The sequence below is a fragment of the Carcharodon carcharias genome, chromosome 21, assembly GCF_017639515.1.
Source record: "Carcharodon carcharias isolate sCarCar2 chromosome 21, sCarCar2.pri, whole genome shotgun sequence".
Lineage (NCBI taxonomy): Eukaryota > Metazoa > Chordata > Chondrichthyes > Lamniformes > Lamnidae > Carcharodon > Carcharodon carcharias.
This window is the reverse complement of record NC_054487.1, coordinates 15,031,078-15,056,899: the sequence shown is the minus strand read 5'-3', so window position 1 is coordinate 15,056,899 and position 25,822 is coordinate 15,031,078. Positions and strand designations below refer to the sequence as shown.

Sequence of the window (25,822 nt, the reverse complement as noted above, 5' to 3'; positions counted from 1 at the left end):
TCCAGATCCATCCAAATAAATTCTAATGCTATTTCCACTTCCTTCCTCACAGCAACATATAAACATTCCCCTGGGAAATATTGCATCTTATTGCTCTTACTCTATCCCGCTTAAGCACACATTGTCACACAGATAGGTTCCCCTCATCTTCTTCCCTTAGCTAGCTTCCACTAATTCCTGAAATAGGTAAGAGCTACCTATTTACTATCAAATGTAGCTCATTAAATCTAATTCTTATGCTACTGGCATTCATGTAAATACATCTAAGTTCATTCTTCGTCTTCTTTAGTGCACTCCCATGGCTCCTTCCTAATTGATCCATAATTCTTACAATTCTAAATCAGGTAAGGAGCAGAAGGGACCTGGGGTTATGTTCAGAGTAATTGGTTAGGATCTGGAATGCACTGCCTGAAAGTGTGGTGAGGCAGGGTCAATCATGGATTTCAAAAGAGGATTAGGTCATTTTCTGCAGAGAAATACTTTGCATGACTACTGAGTAAGGACAAGGTAGTGGGACTAACAGAGCTGCTCTGCAGAGAGCTGGCATGGGCATGATGGGCGGAATGACCTCCTTCTGTTCTGTAACTTCTCTATAATGCTATGATAATACCCCATCCATCCCCCTCTTTTTATCCATTTTCAAGCTGGGACTGAGTTCCTTGCGAGGCATTTTGCTAGTGCTGTTGGGAAGGCTTTAAACTAACTCAGCAAGGGCGTGGGAACCAACAGAAAATATTAGAGAGGAATACCAGGGTGCACAAAATAGTGGGGAGGCCAGATGATGCAAGTACAGAGAATAGTAAAGCCGGGGTGAGTGAGAAAGTAACAAAATCTAAATCAGTGCTACTATGCATGTGTGTGGACGCATGGAGTATAGTAAATATGATTGGTGAGTTACAGGCGCAGATTACCATGCGGAAATATGATGTTGTGGCGATAACAGAGACATGGCTCAAGGAAGGGCAGAACTGGGTGTTAAATATTCCTGGATATAAGGTGTTCAGAACAGACAGGAAAGGAGGGGGGGTGGTGGCAGTATTGGTTAAGGAGAGCATTGCAGTTCTGGAGAAAGAGGATGTCCCAGAGGGTTCAAGGACAGAATCAATTTAGCTACAGCTAAGGAACAAAAAGGGTGCAATTACATTCTATAGACCGCCAAATAGTGAGAAGGACATAGAAGTACAAATCTGCAAGGAAATTACAGAGAGATACAAGCAATATATTGTACTTATAATGAGGGACTTTAATTACCTGAATGTAGATTGGACAATGATAATGTTAAGGGCAGAGAGGGGCATAAGCTCCTAGATTGTGTTCAGGAGAATTTTCTACAGCAGTATGTGTCTAATCCAACAAGAAAAAACACACTGTTGGACCTGGTTCTTGGAAATGAGGTGGGCCAAGTAGATCAAGTGTCAGTGGAGGAACATTTAAGGGACAGCGATCATTGTATTGTACGTTTTAGGGTGACAATAGAAAATGACGATAGGCAATCCAGAGTAATAATAATTAACTGGACAAGAGCCCACTTCGATGGGGCAAGAACGGAGCTGGGCCAGATTGACTGGAATGAAAGACTAGTAGGAAAAACTGTAGCTGAACAATGGGCTACCTTCAAAAAAGAATTGGCTCGGGCACAGTCAAGGTATATTCCAACGAAAGGGAAAGGTAGGAAAAAAAATCCAGAGCTCCCTGGATGAAAAAGGAGATTGAAATTAAGATAAAGAAGAAAAAGTGCATTTATGATAGGTGTCAGGTAGAAAATACAATTGAGAACCAAGTGGAAAACAGAAGGTTCAGAGGGGAGGTGAAAAAGTATATTAGAAAAGTGAAGAGGGATTATGAGAAAAGACTGGCAGCCAACATTAGGGGAATCCCAAAGTCTTCTACAGGCATATAAATAGTGAAAGGGTGGTAAAAGGAGGAGTAGGGCCGATTAGGGACCTAAAAGGGAATTTACACATGGACGAAGGGGCTACCCAGGCCATGGTGACAGACAAGGAAACTCTCACTAGAAATGGTACAAAATTGATAAGGAGGAAATGTTGAATGGACTGTTGGTACTTAAAAGTTGACAAGGCACCGGGACCGGATGAGATGCATCCAAGGATATTGAGGGAAGTGAGAGTAGAAATTGCAGGGGCACTGGCCATAATCTTTCAGTCTTCCCTAGACTCGGGGGTGGTGCCAGAGGACTGGAGAATTGCAAACATTACACCCTTGTTCAAAAAAAAGTCGTAAGGATAAGCCCAGCAATTACTGACCAGTCAGTTTAACTTCAGTGGTGGGCAAGATTCTAGAAACAATTACTTGGGACAGAATTAGTAGTCACATGGAGAAATATGGGCTGATTAAGAAGAGCCAGCATGGATTTCTAAAAGGTTTATTGTGTTTAACTAACTTGCTGGAGTTTTTTGAAGAGGTAACAGAAAAGGTTGATGAGAGTAATGCTGTTGATGTGGTGTACATGGACTTTCAAAAGGCGTTTGAAACAGTGCCATACAACAGACTTGTGAGAAAAGTTATTGCTCATGGAGTAAAAGGGACAGTAGCAACATGGATACAAAATTAGCTGAAAATAGGAAACAGAGAGTAATTGTCAATGGATATTTTTCGGACTGGGGAAGATCTATAGTGGAGTTCCCCAGGGGTCGGTAATGGGACCCTTGCTTTTCCTGATATATATTAGTGATCTAGATCTTGGTGTGCAGGGGACAATTTCAAAGTTTATAGAGCTTGGGAGTGTTGTGAACTGCGATGTGGGGTGGTGTGTAACTTCAAGAGGACATAGACAAGTTGGTGGAGTGAACGGACAGATGGCTGATGAAGTTCAATACGGAGAAGTGTGAGGTGATGCATTTTGGTAGGAAGAACATGGACAGACAATAGAAAATAAGGGGTGAAATTTTGAAGGGGGTGCAGGAGCAGAAAAACTTGGGTATATATGTGCATAGATCATTAAAGGCAGCAGGACAGGTGGAGAGCGCAGTTAATAAAGCATATAGTATCCTGGGATTTATTAAAAGGGGCATAAAGTACAAGAGCAGGCAGGTTATGCTGAATTTATATACAACACTTGTTAGACCCCAGCTGGGATATTGTGTACAGTTCTGGGCGCCACATTATAGGAAGGATGTGAACACATTGGAGAGTGCAGAAGAGGTTTACGAGAATGGTTCCAGGGATGAGAAACTTCAGCTATGAGGATAGATTTGAGAGGTTGGGATTGTTCTCCTTGGACAGAAGGCGGTTAAGAGGAGATTTGATAGAGACGTTCAAAATTAAGAGTAGATTGGGAGAAGCTGTTCCCGCTCATAAAAGGATCAAGGACAAGAGGGCATAGATTTAAGTGATTTGCAAAAGAAGTAAATGTGACACAAGAAACAACTTTTTCACACAAGTGGTTCAGGTCTGGAATGCACTGCCTGGAAGTGTGATGGAGAGGCAGGTCCAATCGAGGCATTCAAGGCGGCATTTGATGATTATTTGAATAGAAACAATGTGCAAGGGTACAGGGAAAAGGCAGGCAATGGCACTAGGTCTTAATGCACATTTGGAGAGCCGTTACAGACACAATGGCCTCCTTCTATGCCGTTAAAATTTTGAGATTCTGTGAAATCCTTCCCAACTGTTATATTTACTGGATCAACTGAAATTAATGTCTTATTGACAAAAGCACTCTTTTTCCAAGAGGTGGAACAGCAGGCCAAGATTTCACATGTTGCCCCTCTTACCCCATGTGTTGAGCCATGAAATTATCTGCCTAATCTGCTTCTCTCTAACAGGCATAGCACTTGGCATGGGCTGTTATCCTGAGATTACTACCTCTGCAGACTTTTCCTTTAATCTTTCCCTTAACTCCTGAAATTTCTTTTGTGTGGTCTCCAATCTTCAGCTGTCTATAATGTTGGCTCCCATGTAAACTACGAGCTGTGCTTTCTCCACTTCCCATCACCAAACTTTATTTTTCCACTTAGTCAAGTCCTGAGCTGTGGCAATTGGGAAGGAACACATTGCTCAGGACTCATGCTTGCAGAACATTCTGTCAAACCCTATTACACAGAGTTTCCTACACTTAGGAGCATTATTAACAGTTCTGGTCTTCATAAAATTTAAAAAAATATATACAGGCACTGGAGAAGGTCCAAACAAGATTTACTAGATTGATACCAGAAATGTAAAATTATACCTACATGTAGAGATAGTTACACTTGCGGGCAAGACCTGAACTTGTGGCCATAAATATATGATATGGTCATTTGATAGTACAGAACTCTAATATTGCTGAAAAGAGAGACTTTTTTGTCAAAGCTTTTCATCTTGCACTCATTAGGACAATTCACAAGATAATACCAATATCAGAGGAAACAACATATTTGTACTGTATGAGAAGAGAGTGCTGATTGGTTGGCAAGTGGACTCTGACTGGTAGAGGCATTGCCATGGAGTGTGCACCACTTTATTGTGACTGACAGTTAACTGCTAAACATTGTTTGCAATTTAAACCAGACAGCTGGAGTCTGATTGGTCAAGACATTGCCCTGGGGAATGAACCAGCAAATGGCTGTCACTTATTTTGTTCGGCTGAAACAGGCGCAGTGTGTGTACATGTTCTTTCTGTCTGCAAAGAACAGGGTCGTGTGTATTAATGCACCACACTGCGAGCCCAACTGACAATCTTAAATTGGTTGTCAGCGTAATTCTTCACATACTGGGGATTATGTAGCAAATGTTGTCTAAGCTCATCTACTGTTGGACGCTGTGTTTTGAGTTTTGCAATCACGGACTGGTTGGATACAGTTCGTAACGTGCCCATTGCAAACAGTGGAAGGGACATATTATTTGATACAATTCGTGAGTCTTTGGGATGTACAGCCTACACACCTAGCATCACACTAGCACTGAGATTCATATGCCACATTAATCATTTTGTGTGATAGACAGAACATCTTTTTGGTTTGATGCAACATCCTGTTAGTGGCAAATACCATTCGTGTTGCCACTGCTAGTAGCAGCTAGCTTCACCTGTTGCTCAAATTTTTGAGATACCTTGCCCTTCCAGAAGAATCAGAGGTGGACTGGAAGTGATGGCCTTAGGCACTTTCATGAGTTTGCGCAATATACAGTGTGAAATGATCTGATTAGGGTAGCCACAATTCCGCAGGAAGTTTTTGATGCACCCTATTTCAATATCAAGCTTGCAAAGTGAGCAAATGGCTCAGGCCAAATTTATGAGGTTGTCAATAAGGCCAATCTTATAATGTCTGGAATTGAGAGAGTTCCAACATGTGTATTGACCATTGAAGATAGGCTTGCAGTAGACTGTGGTAGGGAACCCCTGGCAGATTTCTCAACTAATACGTCAAGAAAAGGGAGTTCATCTCACTGCTCCATTTCGGAGGTTAATTTGAGAGCAGAATGGAGCCCTTTAAGACATGCAAGGAAATTATTACATGAAGCTGCAGATTTAAATATAGCGAATGTATCAACTACACATCGGAAATATCCAAGGGTTAGGAGGTTGGGTGTCATTCCATTGAAGACACACTTCTCATGAAATCAAACAAAGATGTTTGCAAGAGCTGGTCTTGAGGGATGTCATGGCAACACCATCTATTTGGGCATATATGGTTTTATTAAAGCTGAACTCAACTGCACAAGTTGCCGAGTTCATAAGCTCAATGAATACTGATCCACACAGTGGTGACGGGTCTAGGTCACCATTATAGAGCTGCAGCGCAAATATGTATAGCTTCCTTAAATGGAACATTGGTGAATAGGCTAGCAATGTCAAATGAGCACATGGACACAGCATTGCTATCGATATGCAAGTCCTGCACAGTCTTCGCAGATGCGAAGGAATCCTTCATCTGGAAAACTTGCTCAAAACTGGGAGTAACAATTTGCCCAATTACTTAGCCAATTCATGCTGTGCAGATATAAAAACAAAAAAACTGCGGATGCCGGAAATCCAAAACAAAAACAGAATTATCTGGAAAAACTCAGCAGGTCTGGCAGCATCGGCGGAGAAGAAAAGAGTTGACGTTTCGAGTCCTCATGACCCTTCAACAGAACTAGGTGAATCCAAGGAAGGGGTGAAATATAAGCTGGTTTAAGGTGTGTGTGTGTGTGTGTGTGTGTGTGTGTGTGTGTGTGTGTGTGTGTGGGGGGGGGGGGGGGGCAGGAGAGAGGTGGAGGGGGGTGGTGTGGTTGTAGGGACAAACAAGCAGTGATAGAAGCAGATCATCAAAAGATGTCACAGACAACAGAACAAAAGAACACATAGGTGTTGAAGTTGGTGATATTATCTAAACGAATGTGCTAATTAAGAATGGATGGTAGGGCACTCAAGGTATAGCTCTAGTGGGGGTGGGGAGAGCATAAAAGATTTAAAAATATTTAAAAATAATGGAAATGGGTGGGAAAAGAAAAATCTATATAATTTATTGGAAGAAACAAAAGGAAGGGGGAAGAAACAGAAAGGGGGTGGGGATGGAGGAGGGAGTTCAAGACCTAAAGTTGTTGAATTCAATATTCAGTCCGGAAGGCTGTAAAGTGCCTAGTCGGAAGATGAGGTGTTGTTCCTCCAGTTTGCGTTGGGCTTCACTGGAACAATGCAGCAAGCCAAGGACAGACATGTGGGCAAGAAAGCAGGGTGGAGTGTTAAAATGGCAAGCGACAGGGATATTTGGGTCATTCTTGCGGACAGACCGCAGGTGTTCTGCAAAGCGGTCGCCCAGATTACGTTTGGTCTCTCAAATGTAGAGGAGACCACATTGGGAGCAACGAATGCAGTAGACTAAGTTGGGGGAAATGCAAGTGAAATGCTGCTTCACTTGAAAGGAGTGTTTGGGCCCTTGGACGGTGAGGAGAGAGGAAGTGAAGGGGCAGGAGTTACATCTTTTGCGTGGGCATGGGGTGGTGCCATAGGAGGGGGTTGAGGAGTAGGGGGTGATGGAGGAGTGGACCAGGGTGTCCCGGAGGGAACGGTCCCTACAGAATGCCGACGGGGGGGGGGGGGAAGGGAAGATGTGTTTGTTGGTGGCATCACGCTGGAGTTGGCGGAAATGGCGGAGGATGATCCTTTGAATGCGGAGGCTGGTGGGGTGATAAGTGAGGACAAGGGGGACCCTATCATGTTTCTGGGAGGTAGGAGAAGGCGTGAGGACGGATGCGTGGGAGAAGGGCCGGACACGGTTGAGGGCCCTGTCAACGACCATGGGTGGAAAACCTCGGTTAAGGAAGAAGGAGGACATGTCAGAGGAACTGTTTTTGAAGGTAGAATCATCGAACAGATGCGACAGAGGTGAAGGAACTGAAAGAATGGGATGGAGTCCTTACAGGAAGCGGGCTGTGAGGAGCTGTAGTCGAGGTAGCTGTGGGAGTCGGTGGGTTTGTAATGGATATTGGTGGACAGTCTATCACCAGAGATTGAGACAGAGAGGTCAAGGAAGGGAAGGGAAGTGTCAGAGATGGACCACGTGAAAATGATGGAGGGGTGGAGATTGGAAGCAAAATTAATAAATTTTTCCAAGTCCCGACGAGAGCATGAAACAGCACCGAAGTAATCATCGATGTACCGGAGAAAGAGTTGTGGAAGGGGGCCGGAGTAGGACTGGAACAAGGAATGTTCCACATACCCCATAAAGAGACAGGCATAGCTGGGGCCCATGCGGGTACCCATAGCCACACCTTTTATTTGGAGGAAGTGAGAGGAGTTGAAGGAGAAATTGTTCAGTGTGAGAACAAGTTCAGCCAGACGGAGGAGTGTAGTGGTGGATGGGGATTGTTCGGGCCGCTGTTCGAGGAAGAAGCTAAGGGCCCTCAGACCATCCAGGTGGGGGATGGAGGTGTAGAGGGATTGGACGTCCATGGTGAAGAGGAAGCGGTTGGGGCGAGGGAACTGGAAATTGTTGATGTGACGTAAGGTGTCAGAGGAATCATGGATGTAGGTGGGAAGGGACTGGACAAGGGGAGAGAGAAGGGAGTCAAGATAACGAGAAATGAGTTCTGTGGGGCAGGAACAGGCTGACACAATCGGTCTACCGGGACAGTTCTGTTTGTGGATTTTGGGTAGGAGGTAGAAGCGGGCCGTTCGAGGTTGGGCGACTATCAGGTGACTATCATGCTGAGCAGAACCGGTCATAGATAAGATAGGACGTAAGGGAACATCACTTCTATGCGTCTTGGACAGCCCATATATACAAAGGCGCAGCAAGCCATGAGGACGAACCCTGTCATATATATCACACGGCAGCTCATCTCTCTTGCACAAGTCCAGCAAATGTTTTTTTTAAGCTTACGTTCGAGCAAGGCTGTCCAGTCACGTTAAGTGGCAAGTCCAATGGATACAAATTTGGACCCGTCATTAAGAACCCTGTTACAAAAAGCTTCAACTAAAAAAATCTTTTTCAGCAATACTCAAATATAACATAGTTGCTAATAAATACAACAGGGAATTCAAGAGAAATTTCTCTATCCAAAGTGTGATTACAATATAGAACTCTAAACCACATAGAGCAGTTGAGGTAAATAATGTAGATACATTCAAGGGGAAGCTATATGAGCACATGAAGGAAAAAGGAATTGAAGGCTATGCTGATGGGGTTTGATGAAGAGGGGAGGGTGGAGGCCCGTGTGGATCACAAACACCAGCATAGACCTGTTAAGCTCAATACCCTGTTTCTGAGTTGCAAATAATTTGCAATATTTTGTAACTGTATTGTAACCACACAATTTCTCTCCAATAACTTCAGCATGTCCAGAAAAATAAAACTGCCAGAGCACATTATCCCTGATTTTCTGCACTTCATGTGGTTTGTCCTAGTGCATCCTCCTAATTTAGTTATATGGTGTGTGCCTTCTATTTCTTAAAGTGAATTACTTCTAAGTGGTCATTCAGCTGAAGAGGAGGTGAGGTGATTTATCTGCCTAGTGTCGGTGTTTGACTCTAGGGATGGAGGTATTCCAGTATCTAGTTCCACTGGTTCAGTAGATGGTCCTACAAATGTGAAGAGTCATAAGGATTTGAAACATGGCCTGGCATATCCCCCGCTCTACCATTACCATCAAGCCAGGGTATCAACGCTAGTTCAATGAAGAGTGCAGGAGGGCATGCCAGGAGCACCACCAGACATACCTAAAAATGAGGTGTCAACCTGGTGAAGCTATAAACCAGGACTACTTGCATGCCAAACAGGATAAGCAGCAAGTGAATAGATAGAGCTAAGCAATCCCACAACCAACGGATTAGATCTAAGCTCTCTGTGGCAGTCTGCCACATCCAGTCGTGAATGGTGGTGGACAATTGAACAACTCACTGGAGGAGGTGGCTCAACAAATATCCCCATCCTCAATGACGGAGGAGCCCAGCACATGAGTGCAAAAGATAAGGCTGAAGTAATCGCAACAATCTTCAGCCAGAAGTGCTGAGTGGATGATCCAACTCGGCCTCCTCTGGAGGTCCACAGCATCACAGATACCAATCTTCAGCCAACTCAATTCATTCCACCTGAAATCAAGAAACAGCTGATGGCACTAGATACTACAAAGTCTATGAGCCCTGACAACATTCCTGCAATAGTACTGAAGACTTGTGCTCTAGAACTTGCAGCGCCCCTAGCCAAGCTGTTCCAGTGCAGCTACAACACTGGCATCTACCCGGCTATGTTGAAAATTACCCGGGTATGTCCTGCATACAAAATGCAGGACAAATCCAACCAGGCCAATTATTGCCCCATCAATCTAATCTCCATCATCAGTAATATAATGGAAGGAATCATCAACAGTGCTATCAAGCAGTACTTGCTTAGCAATAACCTGCTCACTGATGCCCAGTTTGGGTTCTGCCTGGGCCATTCAGCTCCTGACCTCATTACAGCCTTGGTTCAAATATGGACAAAAGAGCTGAACTCTGGGGGTGAGGTGAGAGTGACTGTCCATGACATCAAGGCAGTATTTGACCGAGTGTGGCATCAAGGAGCCCTAGCAAAACTGGAGTCAATGGGAATCGGGGGAAAACTCTCTGCTGGTTGGAGTCATACCTAGCTCAAAGGAAGATGGTTGTGATTGTTGGAGGTCAGTCATCTCAGCTCCAGGACATCACTGCAGCAGTTCCTCAGGGTAGTGTCCTAGGCCCAACCATCTCAAGCTGCTTCATCAATGACCTTCCTTCCATGTTAAGATCAGAAGTGGGGATGTTCGCTGATGATTTCACAATGTTCAGCACCATTCACAACTCCTCAGATACTGAAGCAGTCCATGTCCAAATGCAGCAAGACCTGGACAATATCCAGGCTTGGGCTGACAAATGGCAAGTAACATTCACGTCACACAAGTGTCAGGCAATGACCATCTCCAACAAGGGAGAATCCAACCATCGCCCCTTGATGTTCAATGGCATTACCATCACTGAATCCCCCATTATCAACATCCTGTGCGTTACCAATGACCAGAAACTGAACTGGACTAACCATATAAATACTGTGGCTACAAGAGCAGGTCAGAGGCTAGGTATCGTGCCAGGAGTAACTTGCCTCCTGACTCCCCAAAGCCTGCCCACCATCTACAAGGCAAAAGTCAGGAGTGTGTTGGAATACTCCCCACTTGCCTGGATGAGTGCAGCTCCCACAACATTCAAGAAGCTGGACACCGTCCACTTGATTGGCACCACATCCACAAATATTCACTCCCTTCACCACCGACGCACAGTAGCAGCGTGCGTACCATCTACAAGATGCACTGTAAAAATTCACCAAGGCTCTTTAGACAGCACCTTCCAAATCCACGATCACTGCCAACTAGAAGGACAAGGGCAGCAGATACATGGGAACCACCACCATGTGCAAGCTCCCCTCCGAGCCAGTCACTATCCTGACTTGGAAATATATTACTGTTCCTTCACTGGATCAAAATCCTGGAGCTCCCTTCCTAACAGCACGGTGGGTATACCTACACCACATGGACTGCAGTGGTTCAAGAAGGCAGCTCACCACCACCTTCTCAAGGGCAGCTAGGGATGGGCAATAAATGCTGGCACATCCCGGGAATGAAAAAAAAATTAACTCTGTTTCTCTCTCCATAGATGCTGTCAGACCTGCTGAGTTTTTCCAGCATTTTTTGTTTTTATTTTACTATAAATGTGACTGATGTGACAGCTGCTTAGGCCTGTCGGTAATATTACCAATCATCTGTGCTAGTTGCTTTCACATCTATGGTGCTGGGCACTCTCTCAGAATCTGCAACTGAACATTAGAAGGAGCAAAACAATCATCTTTGGTCACCCCCAGAAACTCCACTCCCTTGCCACAGACTCCACCCTTCTACCTGACCATTTGTTCAGGCTGAACCAGACTGTGTGAAACACTGCTGTCCTGCTTGACTCAGCTGAGTTTCAAACCTCATGTTCTTTTCAATCACAACGATTGCTTAGTCCCACCTAAACAATCTTACACTGTAGCCTTTCTGAATCCCTCATCGCCTTCAGACTCAAATTTCTCCAGTGACTTCCCTGATGACCTCCGCCCTCTCTATAACAGTTGTCAGTATCCCTCATTAAGTTCCACTGATAGAGAAAGGAAATTTTTAATCTTGATGCACTCACCATTATGACTGTGGGATCTGGCTTCATGGACTAACTGGTCTTTTCCTGCCTGTCAGGTTTATATGTTCATACAATGGTAGATGTGCTTCAATTTATGATATGAGTCAATGGGGAGGCCTGGCAGAGATCTCTGGGTTGGTAGCATACTACCAACTCCATCACTGTAAATACATAGTCCACCATAGAAGTTTACAAGCTGTACGGGCCAGATGTCAAATTACTCTATTAAGCCCCAGCGCTCAGCTACCAAAAAAAGTCACAGATAGGTCCAAATCACTGGGTTCATTGGCTGATGGTGCCCTTCACCTGGTCCTCCAGCCAACAGCTTGCATCTCTTGCCATTTTCCCTGCATTTCCTTCTCCTCACTTGTGCTGCGCTTTACAACTTATTAATTGACACATTCCTTACCCACCCTCCACCCCGTAGCAAAAACTGCCCCGTGACAGGCTGCAAAATCTCCCAAGGTGTGCGGGAACGAATGAGTGAGTGGATAAAAAGCCAAAAGCAAAATATACTAGCAAGGAGCTTGGAAGGGAAGATTCCCAGCTCAACTTCTACTCGCTTCCACTGTTTCGTCCATGCCTCGGATTTCTGTCATGCCCTCTTCATAAGGATTCAGGTTTTACAGCTATGGCAACCCACTTTTCTTTCTCCTGCAAGCAAGGCACACATCAAAGATAACTTTCATCACCCAAGTGGTCAATCCATTGCCATATTCTGTGAGCCATAGGGTATGAAGGTAATAGAGAAGGTGCAGAAAAGATTAATGAAAATAGTTCTGGGATGAGAAACTTTAGATACCTGGATAGATTGGAAAAGTTGGGTTGAAAGGAGATTTAATAGAGGTATTCAAAATCACGACGGGTCTGGACAGAACAGACAGAGTGAAATTGTTCACTTTGGTGGAAGGGTTGAGAACCAGAGGACATCAACTTAAAATGTTGGGCAAAAGAAGTAAAAGCAAGATGAGGAACAAGCTTTTTTATATAGTGAGTGGTTAGAATCTGGAGCGCCCTGCCTGAGAGTGTGGGGGGGGTGGGGGGGTAAAAACTACGCAGGGCTATGGGGAAAAGGCAGGGGAGTGAAACCAGCCGAGTAGCTCTTATAGAGAGCCAAAACAGACATGACAGGCCGGGTGGCCTCCTTCTGTGCTGTAACCATTCCATGATTCTATATCCCGGCCAGCATTCACCCCAATGAACACTCTCCAACTGTCTTTTTCGTGGGATCTTCCCATTTGTAAATTAATTACTGTATTTGCCTGGATTAAATCGATGGATACACACTTAAAGAGTATCTCATTCTGCTGCGAAGTGTTTTGGGACATCTTGAAAGTGCTTACAGTGTTGTCTAAATGCCAGTTTTATTTATTTGCTTTATATTGGTTCACCTCTCAGTTCCAGAAAATGCCACCCTTCCTTGCAGGATGTCCTGAAGCATTGTTAATGAATGGTTAATCCATTACACCTTCCTCATCCCCATAAGTGTCCCTCCAACCTCGCCCCCTCTCAGTTGTCCGACAGTTTTAAGGATATTCAGCAGCCCTTTTAAGAGCTGTTGGTGTTGGATAAACCACCCTTGATGATGCAGTTCTTCAAGCGCACTAGGCACTATGTTGAACATTTATTACTGTAAGTTGACTTTACAGCATAACATCAGCAGGAGGTCCCAGACACATATAAGCACCCAAAGTTCAGTGCATGGTCTGCTTCTATAAGAAACTGTAGGGTAAGAAGACCATTCCACCCTCATGGCTGTACACAGGTTCAGCAGTTCTGGCTGGCTTCTGCCATTGTAATGTGTGTGCATCATGTATCTGAAGCTGAACATTTTCTAAAACACACCAAGACTTTTTCAACACCTGTAACTACAGAAGAATTTCAGACCAAAGCATCAAATCACACGGTTTCTGCCTTTCTCCGCTCCTGAATGAATTGGTGTTGCAGTGATACAGGTGCACAGCTAACGGTTACCCTACCTGCCACTCCAGGAAAATGGAAAACAATCAAAATCGGGCAGGTTTTCCCTTTTTTACCCATTATTTTTTATTTTATTACTTATTCTCACAGGCAAGGGAGCATTTATTGGCCCTTCTAGTTGCCCCCGAGAAGATGGTGGTGAGCTTTCTTCTTGTAAAGGTTCGATACAATGAGTGGCTTGCTAGGTCGCTTCACAAGGCAGATAAGCGACAACCAAATTATTGTGGGGCTGTAGTCAGATATAGGTCAGACCGAATAAGGAGTTCAAGTTTCCTTCCCTAAAGGACATGGGAACTTTTAAGCTAACTGAGATCTGAGGAACTTGATCTGTGTCACTTATACACCACGGGAGTTTATTTTTAAGTGACAGAAAACCCATCAGTGCTTGGAATTTTGAACTTGGGGTTAAATGGAACCCAAGTCAAAGGATTTTCTAGATTAATAAGACGTGATGAAGTCAGGTTGGAAGTGTTGAACTGACCAAAGACAGCATCTGACTGTAATGTCCTGGGGCTTGCAGCTGCAGACTAATACTCAAATGCTATTCAGGGTTTGCTGTGATTCATCAGAATGTCACTGGGGTGTAAAGGGTTGAACTATGAGGACAAGTTGCATAAGCCTGATATATTCTTTTGAGTTTAGAAGATTGAGAGTGATCTGATCAAGGTGTTTAAAATGTTAAAAATTTGATAGAGCGGATACAGAGAAGCTGTTTCCTTGGTGGGGGAGGATCCAGAACAAGGGAATATAAACATACCATGCCTGGAAGTGTGGTGGAGGCAGGTTCAATCGAGGCCTTCAAGAGGGCATTAGATGATTATTTGAATAGAAACAGTGTGCAAGGCTATGGGGAAAAGGCAGGGCAATGGCACTAGGTCATAATGCTCATTTGGAGATCCAGTACAGATATGATGGGCCAAATGGCCTCCTTCTGTGCTTTTAAAATTCTGTGATTCTGTGTGATTATAGCCTAGCTGTTCAGGGGTGAAATCAGGAAGCACTTTTTCACACGCAAGATAATAGACATTTGGAATTCTCTCCACAAAAAACAGTGGATTCTAAGTCAATTGGAGCTTTCAAGGTTAATAGATTTTCGTTAGGGAAGGATTTATGCGATATGGAACAAATGAGAGTAAATGGGGTTGAGGTACAGACCAGCCATGATCTAACTGAATGGAGGAACAGGCTTAAAGGGCTGAATGGCCCATTCCCATTCCCAGTGTTGCTAAATCATCATAATCCATAATAGCTGAATATACATACAAAGGCCCTTCACCTTCCAAGGTTGCTATATCAATTCTAATGAGTCTGACTTTAGGCTTCAAGGAAAAATGGAACAAGGTAATGTGAAGGCAGACTGACCAATCTCTCAGCATAAATATCTAATCCAATTTAATGGGAGAGTCTAAAATCCTCATTAGTTACTGTCCCTCCTCTAGTTTATCTTGCCATTAAATAATTTTTTTCCTTGTGATGCTGTTCATCCTTTTTATCCTGATTGTGGTTTGGTACTTCTTCATAGGAATTAGCATATTCGACTACAGAGAGCATCACAACCAAGCCCAATCTTGCCCTCCCTTGATATCCCATGCTTGCAACTTGCAGTCCTGTCTGATTTTTTTTTCTGCCAGTCAGGACCACAACCCCAAATATTCTCCCAGCTGGCATTAGCTACCTGAACACACATTGGCAGCTGAATGCAAGGCATTATGTTGTGTACAGCTCAGTCCTGTGTTGTACACCACCTTTCCCTGGATCAGCCCTTTGAAAGATTACTAATTCATTACAATGCAGTTGCATTACCTGAAGCACTGGCATACAATAATTCTCTATGGAACGATCCCAGTCCTAAAAGTTACAGGTTGCAAACTAGACTTGTACACCCTTGAGTGTAGAAGATTAAGGAATGATCTAATTGAGATGTTGGGATTTAATCAAATAAAAAGGAAAGACTTGCATTTATATAGCACATCTCACGACCACTGGGTATCTCAAAGTGCTTTGCAGCCAATTAAGCACTTTTGAAGTGCAGTCACTTGTAATGTAGGAAACTCAGCAGCCAATTTGCACACAGCAAACTTCCACAAGAGCAATGACCAGATAGTCTGTTTCTGTGATGCTGATTGAGGGATAAATATTGGTCATGACACTGGGAATAACTTCCCTGCTCTTCTTCAAAATAGTGCCGTGATCTTTTACACCCGCCCAAGCAGCTAGATGTCTCATCTGAAACAATGTCAACTTTGATTTTTGTACTCAAGCCCTGGAGTGGGACTTAAACCAGAATCTCATGACTCAGAGGCATGAGTTCTACCAACTGAGTCACGGCTGGCATTCTAGCTAAGCAGTTGCCTCTGGTGATGTCTAGAACAAGGGGGCACAACCTCGCCATTAGAACTAGGCCACAAAACGGGGTGGAAATCTGGGACACTCTTCCCCCAAAAAACTGCTGATTGTCACAGCTGGGGGTCAGTTGAAAATTTCAAGACTGTGATTGGTAGAGTTTTCCTAGCTCAGGGAATTAAGGGTTACAGAACCAAGGCAGGTGGGTGCAGTTTAATGGTCCTCTGCTGGAAACAGTGGATGAGTGAACATCGACCAAGACCAGGATAGAGCTGAGCTGTAATGCCCTCCACAGTCAAACAGCCCAGTAAGCACACGTGAAGAATAGCACACTGAGCAAGGAAGCAGGAGCAAGCCAGCACACCTCTTGAAACCACACCCGAAGCAGAAGCTGTTACCTTCCAGGAGCGGAGGGCGAGAAAGCTGGGAAGCAGATCTTGTGGACCTGAAAGTTTCTTTAGTGCCAGACAACGAGCCATGAGCTGCAGTACTGTGCCAACAAAATACTGGAAATGATCCTGCGTTCAGGCTTTCGTCCAGACCTCCTCAAAATGCCCACTAAACAAAAACATTTTCAAATCCCAACTCGCGGGCTCATAAACAGAGCTCTGCTGTGTTGGTACACAAGATGTCAGGAATTGACTCCTGTACGGGTGCCTTGTTGACCAGCACAGGCTCACATGATCGCCTCCGCTGTTTTTATTTTTGGATGCCAAGCCACAACTGGGGCTACCCGTTTAATGCCACTTGAAGGTGGTGAAGGAAAGCTGATGATAATTTTTAATGCAGGATTTAGTATTATACATTTTTTTTTGGTACAACCCAAGCTGCGGTGGTTTTCCAAGGTTGTACTGATAAATGAGCCATGTGGGTTTTTATTTGTTCTTGTCATCTAAAATATGAATGAGCTACTGTACGTGTATTTCCCGCACTGCGCAGATCAGAGAATTGCACAGAATTTAACAAACAGGATCAACCAATTTATGTTGTCATTTATTCTCCACACAAGCCTCGTCCCAGCCCTCATCATCTAACCCTATCAGCATAACCTCTTGTACTTTTCTATCTCTTGTTTACCTTTAAATGCATCGATAATATTCGCTTTGATCACTCTATCTGATTGTGGGTTTCACATTCTAACCCCACTTTCAGGATAAAGAACTTTCTCTTGAATCAATAACTGAACTTATTAATCACTAACTTATACTTACTTATAGTTCTGGTCCGTACCACAAATGGGTACATCTTTGCTATGCCTACCTTATCAAACCCCTTCATAATATTAAAGACACTAAAGACTTTTAGAAATCAAGATATTATATTGAAAATAACACCCCCCCCCCCCCCCCCCCCCCCCCCACCCCCGGGAGGACTTGGCCAATTGAAATTCAGTCTTCACAATTAACACTGTTCACAAAATGCGTCTCAGGCTCCTTTTATCGTGATTTATTGTGAAGGATCGACAGCAGGTGTTTTTTTTGTGCAGAAGCGACAGAGGCCTGGTTGCTAAACCACTTAAGACTGTTTTTGGGTAATGTATCATAGTGATAATGGCTTCATATTCCCGCACAGAACATTCATTTGTCCAAAGGGAATGAGGGCCACGTACTTCACCGAAGGGAGGGGAAGGCAGGGGAGGTGGGAAGAGCTGCAATGTCACCTGTTACACAATGAAAGCTGCCACAAATGGTTTAATCCGCCTTGTCAGGCATCGAACAGCTAAAAAAAAACGCTTGGGCCCAATGCATCTGTGGACAATGACCCCACACATCCGCGTTTCGTTTTCCTGGGATTTTGCACACAGAGGGGGGTGAGGTGGGGGTGGGGAAGCTTGAAGTGCTATATATAGGCTAGGCAGTGAGAGCCGAACAAAGAGAATGCTGTCTAGCTCAAGAGGCATCAAGAAAGTGATCTTTTCATTGAGATGCAAGGCGAGCCTAAACTGCCAATTGCACACTAAATCAAACCAGCTATCAGCAGGAATGGACCAGCTGCTGAGGCTGCAAAATGACATGGTAACTTTTCCTCTGTATTGCTAAAAAAAAGAGACGTTCCCGAACCTCGTGCAAACTCGCAAATGGGCCAAAGCCGTCTATTTCGGACATGTAAAATGCCCAATCTACCTCAAATTAACCTGGAAAAGCAAGTACCTCAAGAATTTGAATAACAGGTTAAGCAAGCTGTTTCACGCTACTATGCAGTGGCTACGCGAGTGATATTTTCCACTGCCATCAGTCAAAAAAGAGGTTCTATCACACAATTGAGCAACGTCATGTCTGAATTTCAGTGCCAGTGCGATGTATGTAGGCTGTATATCCCAGCAATTGGCAAATCAAATCAAACTGGATGGTTCATCCAGTTGTTTGCAATAAGCAGAGGACAGACCATACTCAACCAGCTCACACTTGCCAAAACACAAAACCAAACATTTACTGTTAGATGTGATTCCACGATTGGGCAGCACTTTCTGAACAATCCTGAGTGCACTAATAGCTACACTAACAAACAGTTTAAGATAATCAGTCGAGCTCATAACATAGCTCGTTTATACTTGATAGAAGCAATATTCATACACAGGGACCTGTTCTCTGAAAACAAAAGGAATATGTTTAAGTCTTGCACCTTTTTCTTGAATTACCCAGGAGCTTGGGGAGCCTATGGTTCCTGGTTGGTTTCTCCATAACAATGCCTCTGCCAATCAGGGTTGACTAGCCAACCAATCAGCATCCTTTTCTCCTTTGTATAAATTGTCATGATTGTTTGAAATTTGGCATTATTGTGTTTGTCCTGATGAGTGCAAGAGGAACAGATTCAGCCTCTCTTCTCAGCAATTTTCAAGTTTTGTTTTGTGTTGCTCACAGGCAGGAGTTTAAGCTGCCTGGAGTAGACAGACTCGCACTTTCCCTTCCCCTTCCTTTTCAGGCACTGACCTTCATTTTAACCAGCAATCGTAAACATCTGATGGGCAAGAAAGGGTCAGCTAATGGAGTAAAATCTTGGAACTTAAAATCCTGCACTCGAAGGGAGCCCCGCACCGTCTGCCGGAAGGGCGCCCCGCACCGTCTGCCGGAAGGGCGCCCCGCACCGTCTGCCGGAAGGGCGCCCCGCACCGTCTGCCGGAAGGGCGCCCCGCACCGTCTGCCGGAAGGGAGCCCCGCACCGTCTGCCGGAAGGGAGCCCCGCACCGTCTGCCGGAAGGGAGCCCCGCACCGTCTGCCGGAAGGGAGCCCCGCACCGTCTGCCGGAAGGGAGCCCCGCACCGTCTGCCGGAAGGGAGCCCCGCACCGTCTGCCGGAAGGGAGCCCCGCACCGTCTGCCGGAAGGGAGCACCGCACCGTCTGCCGGAAGGGAGCCCCGCACCGTCTGCCGGAAGGGAGCCCCGCACCGTCTGCCGGAAGGGAGCCCCGCACCGTCTGCCGGAAGGGAGCCCCGCACCGTCTGCCGGAAGGGAGCCCCGCACCGTCTGCCGGAAGGGAGCCCCGCACCGTCTGCCGGAAGGGAGCCCCGCACTGTTTGTCTAAGGAGAGTACTGAGCTGTCCATCCGGGGAGAGTCGTATATTATCCTGGGGAGAGCCCTAGACGGTCTGCCCGAGGACAGCCGTGCACCATCTACCCAGGGAGAGTGTAACACGGTCTATTGGGGAGAGACCTGCACTATTTGCCAGGTGGCCAGGTTGGGACTTAGCAAGTTTTATTTATATGGGGCCTGCCCACTATCAAGCTCACATACATACCCTTACCACCACTTGCACACCTCAACCCACCCCCCTCACCTCGTAAAAACTGAGGCCAATGTTTCTACTTTTCTTATCCTAGCGTCTTGCTGAGGATGGTGGATCTATTCAGTAGCAGCCTGACCGCTCACTCCCTCTGCCTGAGCAGCAAAGTAGTAGCCAATAAAGCAATTCAACCTGGAGATCAGGCAGCCTAGTCTTGCCCAAAATTGGCTGATTTCACGCCCCCCCCCCCACTCCCCCCCACCCACCCCACCCACCCAACCACTTCCCTACCCCTACTAGCCCCCGAGTCCAGAAGCTACTGACATCAATCTTGTGATGCTGACAAAGATCAACTAATTCAATGCGGTAAAGGGGATCAAACGTGGAACCTTCTGGTCCCATATGACTCAGGTACACATTGCATTAACCAACTGAGTATTTTTGTTAGGCAAGGGTATTAAGAGAAATGGAATGAAGGCCAGAAAATGGACAGATCAAACATGATTTAACAGTGTGATGGAATAGGCTCGAGGCGTGGAATGGCCTCGTCCTGCTCCTATGAGCCTTCAAGGAAAGGAAAATAAATTTTGCCCTTTAAACAGTTATTACCCATTGCTTATGGCAAGAGCATTGGTTTATAAATCAAAACCACTATTTACCACAACCATTATAGCTCGACAATGTTTACCTCCAGTATATACAAGCAATGGGCTGATAGCAAAGAAGCAGGGATCTGTTGTAAAAATCATTGAAAAGCGAGCAGGAAATCTGAACCCTGGAATCTCAAATGACACCAGGAAATTAAGCACTGAAAACAAGAAGTATCTTGTGATTTTTCTGAAATATGATCACACAACATTTTTACTGCTGTTCTACGTTCCAGTTCGTGTCATTGAACTTTTGTTCTGCTAGAATATTCTGGTGGCAAATTTGGACCCTGCATCAATTTCTTTTGTGGGGAGGGGAGCATAAAACAGGCTTTGGGGGCACTTTCCCTTTTCCAGGAGCTATGTTCCGTGCCCTATTGGTGCCAGATGTAAATCCAATACTATACTGGGCAAGGTGATATGTAGACATCCTGGGCCAACTCAGACAAGGTTTGGGCCCCTTCCATATGCTAATGAGGGGCCTAAAGCCTGTTCATGCCACACCCTCTATTAAATTTGGAGCATTCGAACGGGCATGTTCGAGTTAGCTTCTTAGATTCCTCTGCTGCCTAACCGGCTGTTCTTAAAGGGCCAATAAAACAGTGAATATGTTTATTTTAATAGCAGCACTGCTCCTGGCTCCACTGCAATACTGTGAAACACTGCTGGGCTGAGCTCACACCATTTCCCCTCCCATCTGCCTCCTATCACCACAGCCCTCCCACTCCCACCCCGCCCCACCTCACCTCAAGTACATCCCGAAGCAGCCACTACTAAGGTCAAGCAAGCCTGAATTGGCCTGGAGCTTCTCATCCAGTTGGCCCGTCACCCGAATTATGGCAATGAAGCCTGAGGCCCATTCTTGGGCCTCTGGTCATCACTACGTATGTCGAAGCGGTTGCTGATCACGTGGTCCCTAAAATGGGCTTCTCCCTTTTTTTTTTATGCATTCAACTTGATCAGGAAAGTCAGTGTATTCACTCTAAGGTCTCTTAATCACTAGCCATAGGCTGTGAGAAGAATGAACGCAGCAAAAAGGTATAGATCCCAATGCACTTGAAAAAAAAAATCGTCTCATTGTAAATCATGGAGGAAACAGGATCACTCGCATTGGTGACTGACCAGTTGAATTTCCCTCCCAGCAGTCCAGTCAGTATGCCCAGGTAGTCTCAAGGGCTGGGCATCATTTGCATTGGACGATCCAGTTCAGGCCAGAGAAAGGTAGGTTCCTATGGGTGGGAGGGGGAACTGGAGGGATAGCAGCCTGGCCTGGGGTGGGTCTTTGGCAAAAAGAGTACCACCTATGCTGGTCTTGGTCCCACACAAACAAAGAGTATTTACAGTTTGGGTCCCCTTTGGCCGCACCACCACTTGATGCTGATCAGAGCTTGCACAGTCTGACCAGATCAGAGCCAGCATGCCAATCAGGAGCGGCTGACTCCAAGGGGCGGCTCCAGGTGCCCAGCAGTACTGCCCAGTAAACGTAACAGTAATCACAATGCAAGCAGAAACATGGCGGTCGGTCACTGCCTCCCATTTTCACCAGGCAGAGAAATTCAGCCTAATAATTTTGTTTGGCCTTTCAATACCCGCTAAAAGTGTTGACATCCTGGGCTGCACAAAATTCAAATGAAATAAGGTCTCGCTCCCTGCCAGGCATCCTTACATGATGCCAGCACCCCTGTGACCTCAACTGCCTCTGCTGCAAAGGACGGAGGATCAGAGCCTTCGACAGCGCACTGCCGGCTGGGTACTCAGAGAGCCCAGTTGCCAGCTGCAACAATGTCTTTCAACTTTGAACCAACTTTAGCCTTCTCTGGAGTCACTTCCTCTGGGGACGACCCAGGATATTTTTCTCCACTCACTAACAACTTGGTGTAGCCTGCAGGGAAAGAAGCCTGGTCTCCATGAAGCTCAGAAAGCTAGTGAAACAGACAACATTTCCTGCATTCTCCTCTGAAATGAAGGAATGCTTTTAATGTGATGTACTTCGCCTATCTCTTAAAATAAGAATGATTGAGGGGTGTGTAGGAACTGAGAGTCCTTGGCTACATTATCTACAACTGATCCTTAACAAGGAAAATCAATAAATAAATGTAAAATGCTCAGGGACATTCAGAAATGTCTTGACATCAGAACTAAATCAAAGTGATATTTCTCCTCAGATTTTGGGAGTACTGTGACAACTCATTTTGCCCAGTGAATGCAGACAAGCTACTTCTGACTTGGTAAATATGTAGTTAACACGGAGTAAGCTGTTCTGGAACTCGTATGAGATTATTGATTAGGTTCCTTTTGAGAACAGTTGCCTGTTGCCTCAGCAACAAATTAAGGAACAACCAGGGCTGGCTGGAAAACACACTGATTCACCGTGAGGAGTCTCTCGGGGAAACATGCAGTGAAATGAACGGTCATCTGGAAATGAGCATCTTAAAATCTCAGCTTCCAGTGATGCCAAATGAGTGTTTCTGGTCTCTCTTAACCTAGGGAATACGAAACTGTGGATCAGCTGTTATATCTTAGTGGTCCGGCACCATGAGTAAATGAACTTCAAAATTCAACCTAAGCCACAAATATGCTATCAAACATGCTCCTCCTCCTCTTTTCTAGGTCCTTAGTCCAGTAAAACGAAGGCTTCCTGTAATGTTTCTTTCTCTAAATCACTCTTCTGCAGGCCTCCAAAATTTGGAATTCCTTACCTCCATCAGTCTCATTTTTCTCCTACATTCTATAGTCTTATATAATAAAGCTTAGCCTAACCTAATTACTGCTTCTGATTAATTGTGTCTTCTCATTTCTACCTTGGAGCTATCCTTCACTTGAGTCTTGTCCTTTTACGTTGTTTGCAAATTTACTGCATCTGCCCTGAATTTGACTTAGTCAGAGCATGGACAACTAAATATCATCACTGATTGACATTTAAGTTATTAGGAAACAAAGCAAGATTTTTAATTAGAAGATCATTGGTACAGAAAGAACTACGGAAAGACAATCTGGGCCAACCAACTCATTGATGTGATGAAAATAAGTGAATAAATGAAATGTATTTGAATCAGAAGTGATGAGGATTACCATCAGCCACCTAGCCAATTCTTCCAGAGAACATGTGAACATACGAACAAGGAGCAGGAGTAGGCTATTCGGCCGTTCAATCCCACTCTGCCATTTAATAAGATCATGGCTGATCTGATAGCAACCTCAAATCTGCATCCTGCCTACCCCCAATAACCTATCACCCCCCCCCCCTTGCTGACCAAGAATCTATCCACCTCTACCTTAAAAATATCCAAAGACTCTGCTTCCAACGCCTTTTCAGAAAGAGAAGTTCCAAAGACTCAAGACCCACAGGAGGAAAAATTTTGCTTCATCTCCATTTTAAATGGGCAACCCCTTATTTTTAAACAGTCACCCCTAGAGCATTCCCACTCCACCATACACCCTGCTCACCCCTGAAAAGTGTAAGGATCAGCAAGTGTCACACATGCTGGAAGAACAGGTACTCCCAGGCAGCAACCTAGAAGCATAACATCATCAGCCCCATTCAAAAACATAAGCCAGTGTCTATTCCTGGGTGACATGAACAAAACTGGCTTCTGCGATTGTCCTAGGTTTCTCTGGAAGGATTAGTTAGATGGCTGATAGTGACCCTTATCACTTCTGATTCAAATGCATCTCACTTATTCAGATCCAATTGCATCTTGAATGATTAGAGCTTTTGCCTTTAACATATAGGTGTTAATCACTCTTTACGTAAGGTGCTTCCTGATACTGCCCTTTACCAACTGGAGTCTATGTGTTCTTCATAGAATCAAATTTTGTCCTGCACTTGTGTGGTTTTACTTGGCGTAGTGGACCAGATGGACCTTTTCTATTCCGCTTATTATCTTGTACATTTCCTAAGATCCAATTTTGTTCACCACCGTTCAAGCTTTGCTTTCCTCCCCAGCCACCAATGTTCCTTTGTGTAAAGCTTCTTTTAGGATCTTACCTTTTGGAAGAAAAACATGTTGCCTACGAAAGGAGATGGCTTTGGGTGTTTGATTCCAATCCTTTCCAGCTCTGAGAATGGTGACACTGAGTACCTGTCAGGAATAGCATAACATTAAAGGAAGTATCATAGTACTACTCCGGCCAACTTTCGCCCCTTCTCTCAAAAACAATTCCTGTTGAGCAACAGTTCCATAGGTATCTTCAATTGCCTCAACCAAATAGAGTTATCCTTCAGACATGAATATCAAAAAGGACTGGGGTGGGTGGAGGGGGGCGGGTGTGGTCATTACATCCAAGTCCTGTTTGAATAGCCTGGTTATAGGGCAATGTTAATAAATGTTGTTATGTTACTTCTTGAGAACAAATCGAACAAAAACATAATTAAGCACCGAAACAAATTGAATTTCAAAAACCCCAAAGAATGGGTTAAGCTTATACAAACATTTGAGGGTTATGGAAAAGCAGCCAGTGGATATACAAAAAGGCTAAGGAGATTCATTTCTGCTCATTTGTTATAGATAGCGGGATGAAACAGAAGATATCGTCTGCTCATCTAAGCCGAGAGTTGAAAGACCATGCGTGTGGAGCATAAACACAGGCACAGGTCAGTTGGGCTGAATGGCCTGTTTCTGTGTTGTAAATTCTATGTATTTATATAAAGCAGCTGTGGAAAGATTTAAGAGGCATTGGTCGTGGTGCGTTGCAATCAGAACATTACAAATACGGTACATTACATGAAATGTTTTGTGCTCACGTGGTGATTGGTCTACAAGATGAGAGGCTTTAAGCTTTACCCTGACTTTATAGTTAAGGAGGCAACAGGAGAATTAATGCAAGAAAGAAACTGTTAAAAGAAAAAAGAAACCAGCCTGCTGAGAAAACAACAACTGTCAGTTGGTGAAACAGAGGAAAAAACTTTAGCAGCCAACACGAGTGTCAAAACTACTGTCCAGACCAATGGAACAGAGAAGCAGAAGTACAAATGGGAAGCCTGATCGATCAAACATACGTTACAGATGTGGACATTCCCACTCCACACGCCTGAGATATGTAAAGACCAGCAAACGTCACAAATGCTGGAAGAACTCCTGCCTCAATGTCCTGGGACTGAAATGTTTGATAGTGCTTTCAAGTAGCACTTACTCAATGACACCTCCCATCATTTTCCTAACGATTAAGAGTAGGCTAATGGGGCATTAATTGGCCAAATTGAATTTGTACTTTTTTTGTGGACAAGACATAGCTGGGCAATTTTCCACTGTTGGACAGATGCCAACTGTACTAGAATGGCAAAGTTAGGGGTGTAATTAATCCTGGAGCACAAGTCTTCTGGCAGATATGTCCTTCAGGACTTGGCTGGCTCAATCAGTAGTGGTACTACCAAACCACTCTTGGTGATGGATATTGAAGTACATTTTATGCCCTTGTTACCCTCAGTGCTCCTTCCAAGTAGTGTTCAATATAGAGGAGTGCTGCTTCAGCAGCTGAGGGAGGGCTATAGGTGTTAATCAACAGGAATTTCCTTGCCCATGCTTGACCT

At 44.7% G+C, this 25,822-nt stretch overlaps 1 protein-coding gene across 4 annotated transcripts in view; it reads right to left on the bottom strand.

The window, feature by feature from the left end:
- tbxas1 (thromboxane A synthase 1 (platelet)) overlaps positions 1–25,822 on the bottom strand; it is a 230,773-nt gene that overhangs the window by 157,338 nt on the left and 47,613 nt on the right. For all 4 annotated transcript variants that reach the window (XM_041216332.1, XM_041216334.1, XM_041216335.1 and 1 more), the window contains one exon: positions 24,281–24,374. In XM_041216332.1, coding sequence (XP_041072266.1) covers positions 24,281–24,374 — 94 coding nt within the window. The remainder of the gene's footprint in view (positions 1–24,280; positions 24,375–25,822) is intronic.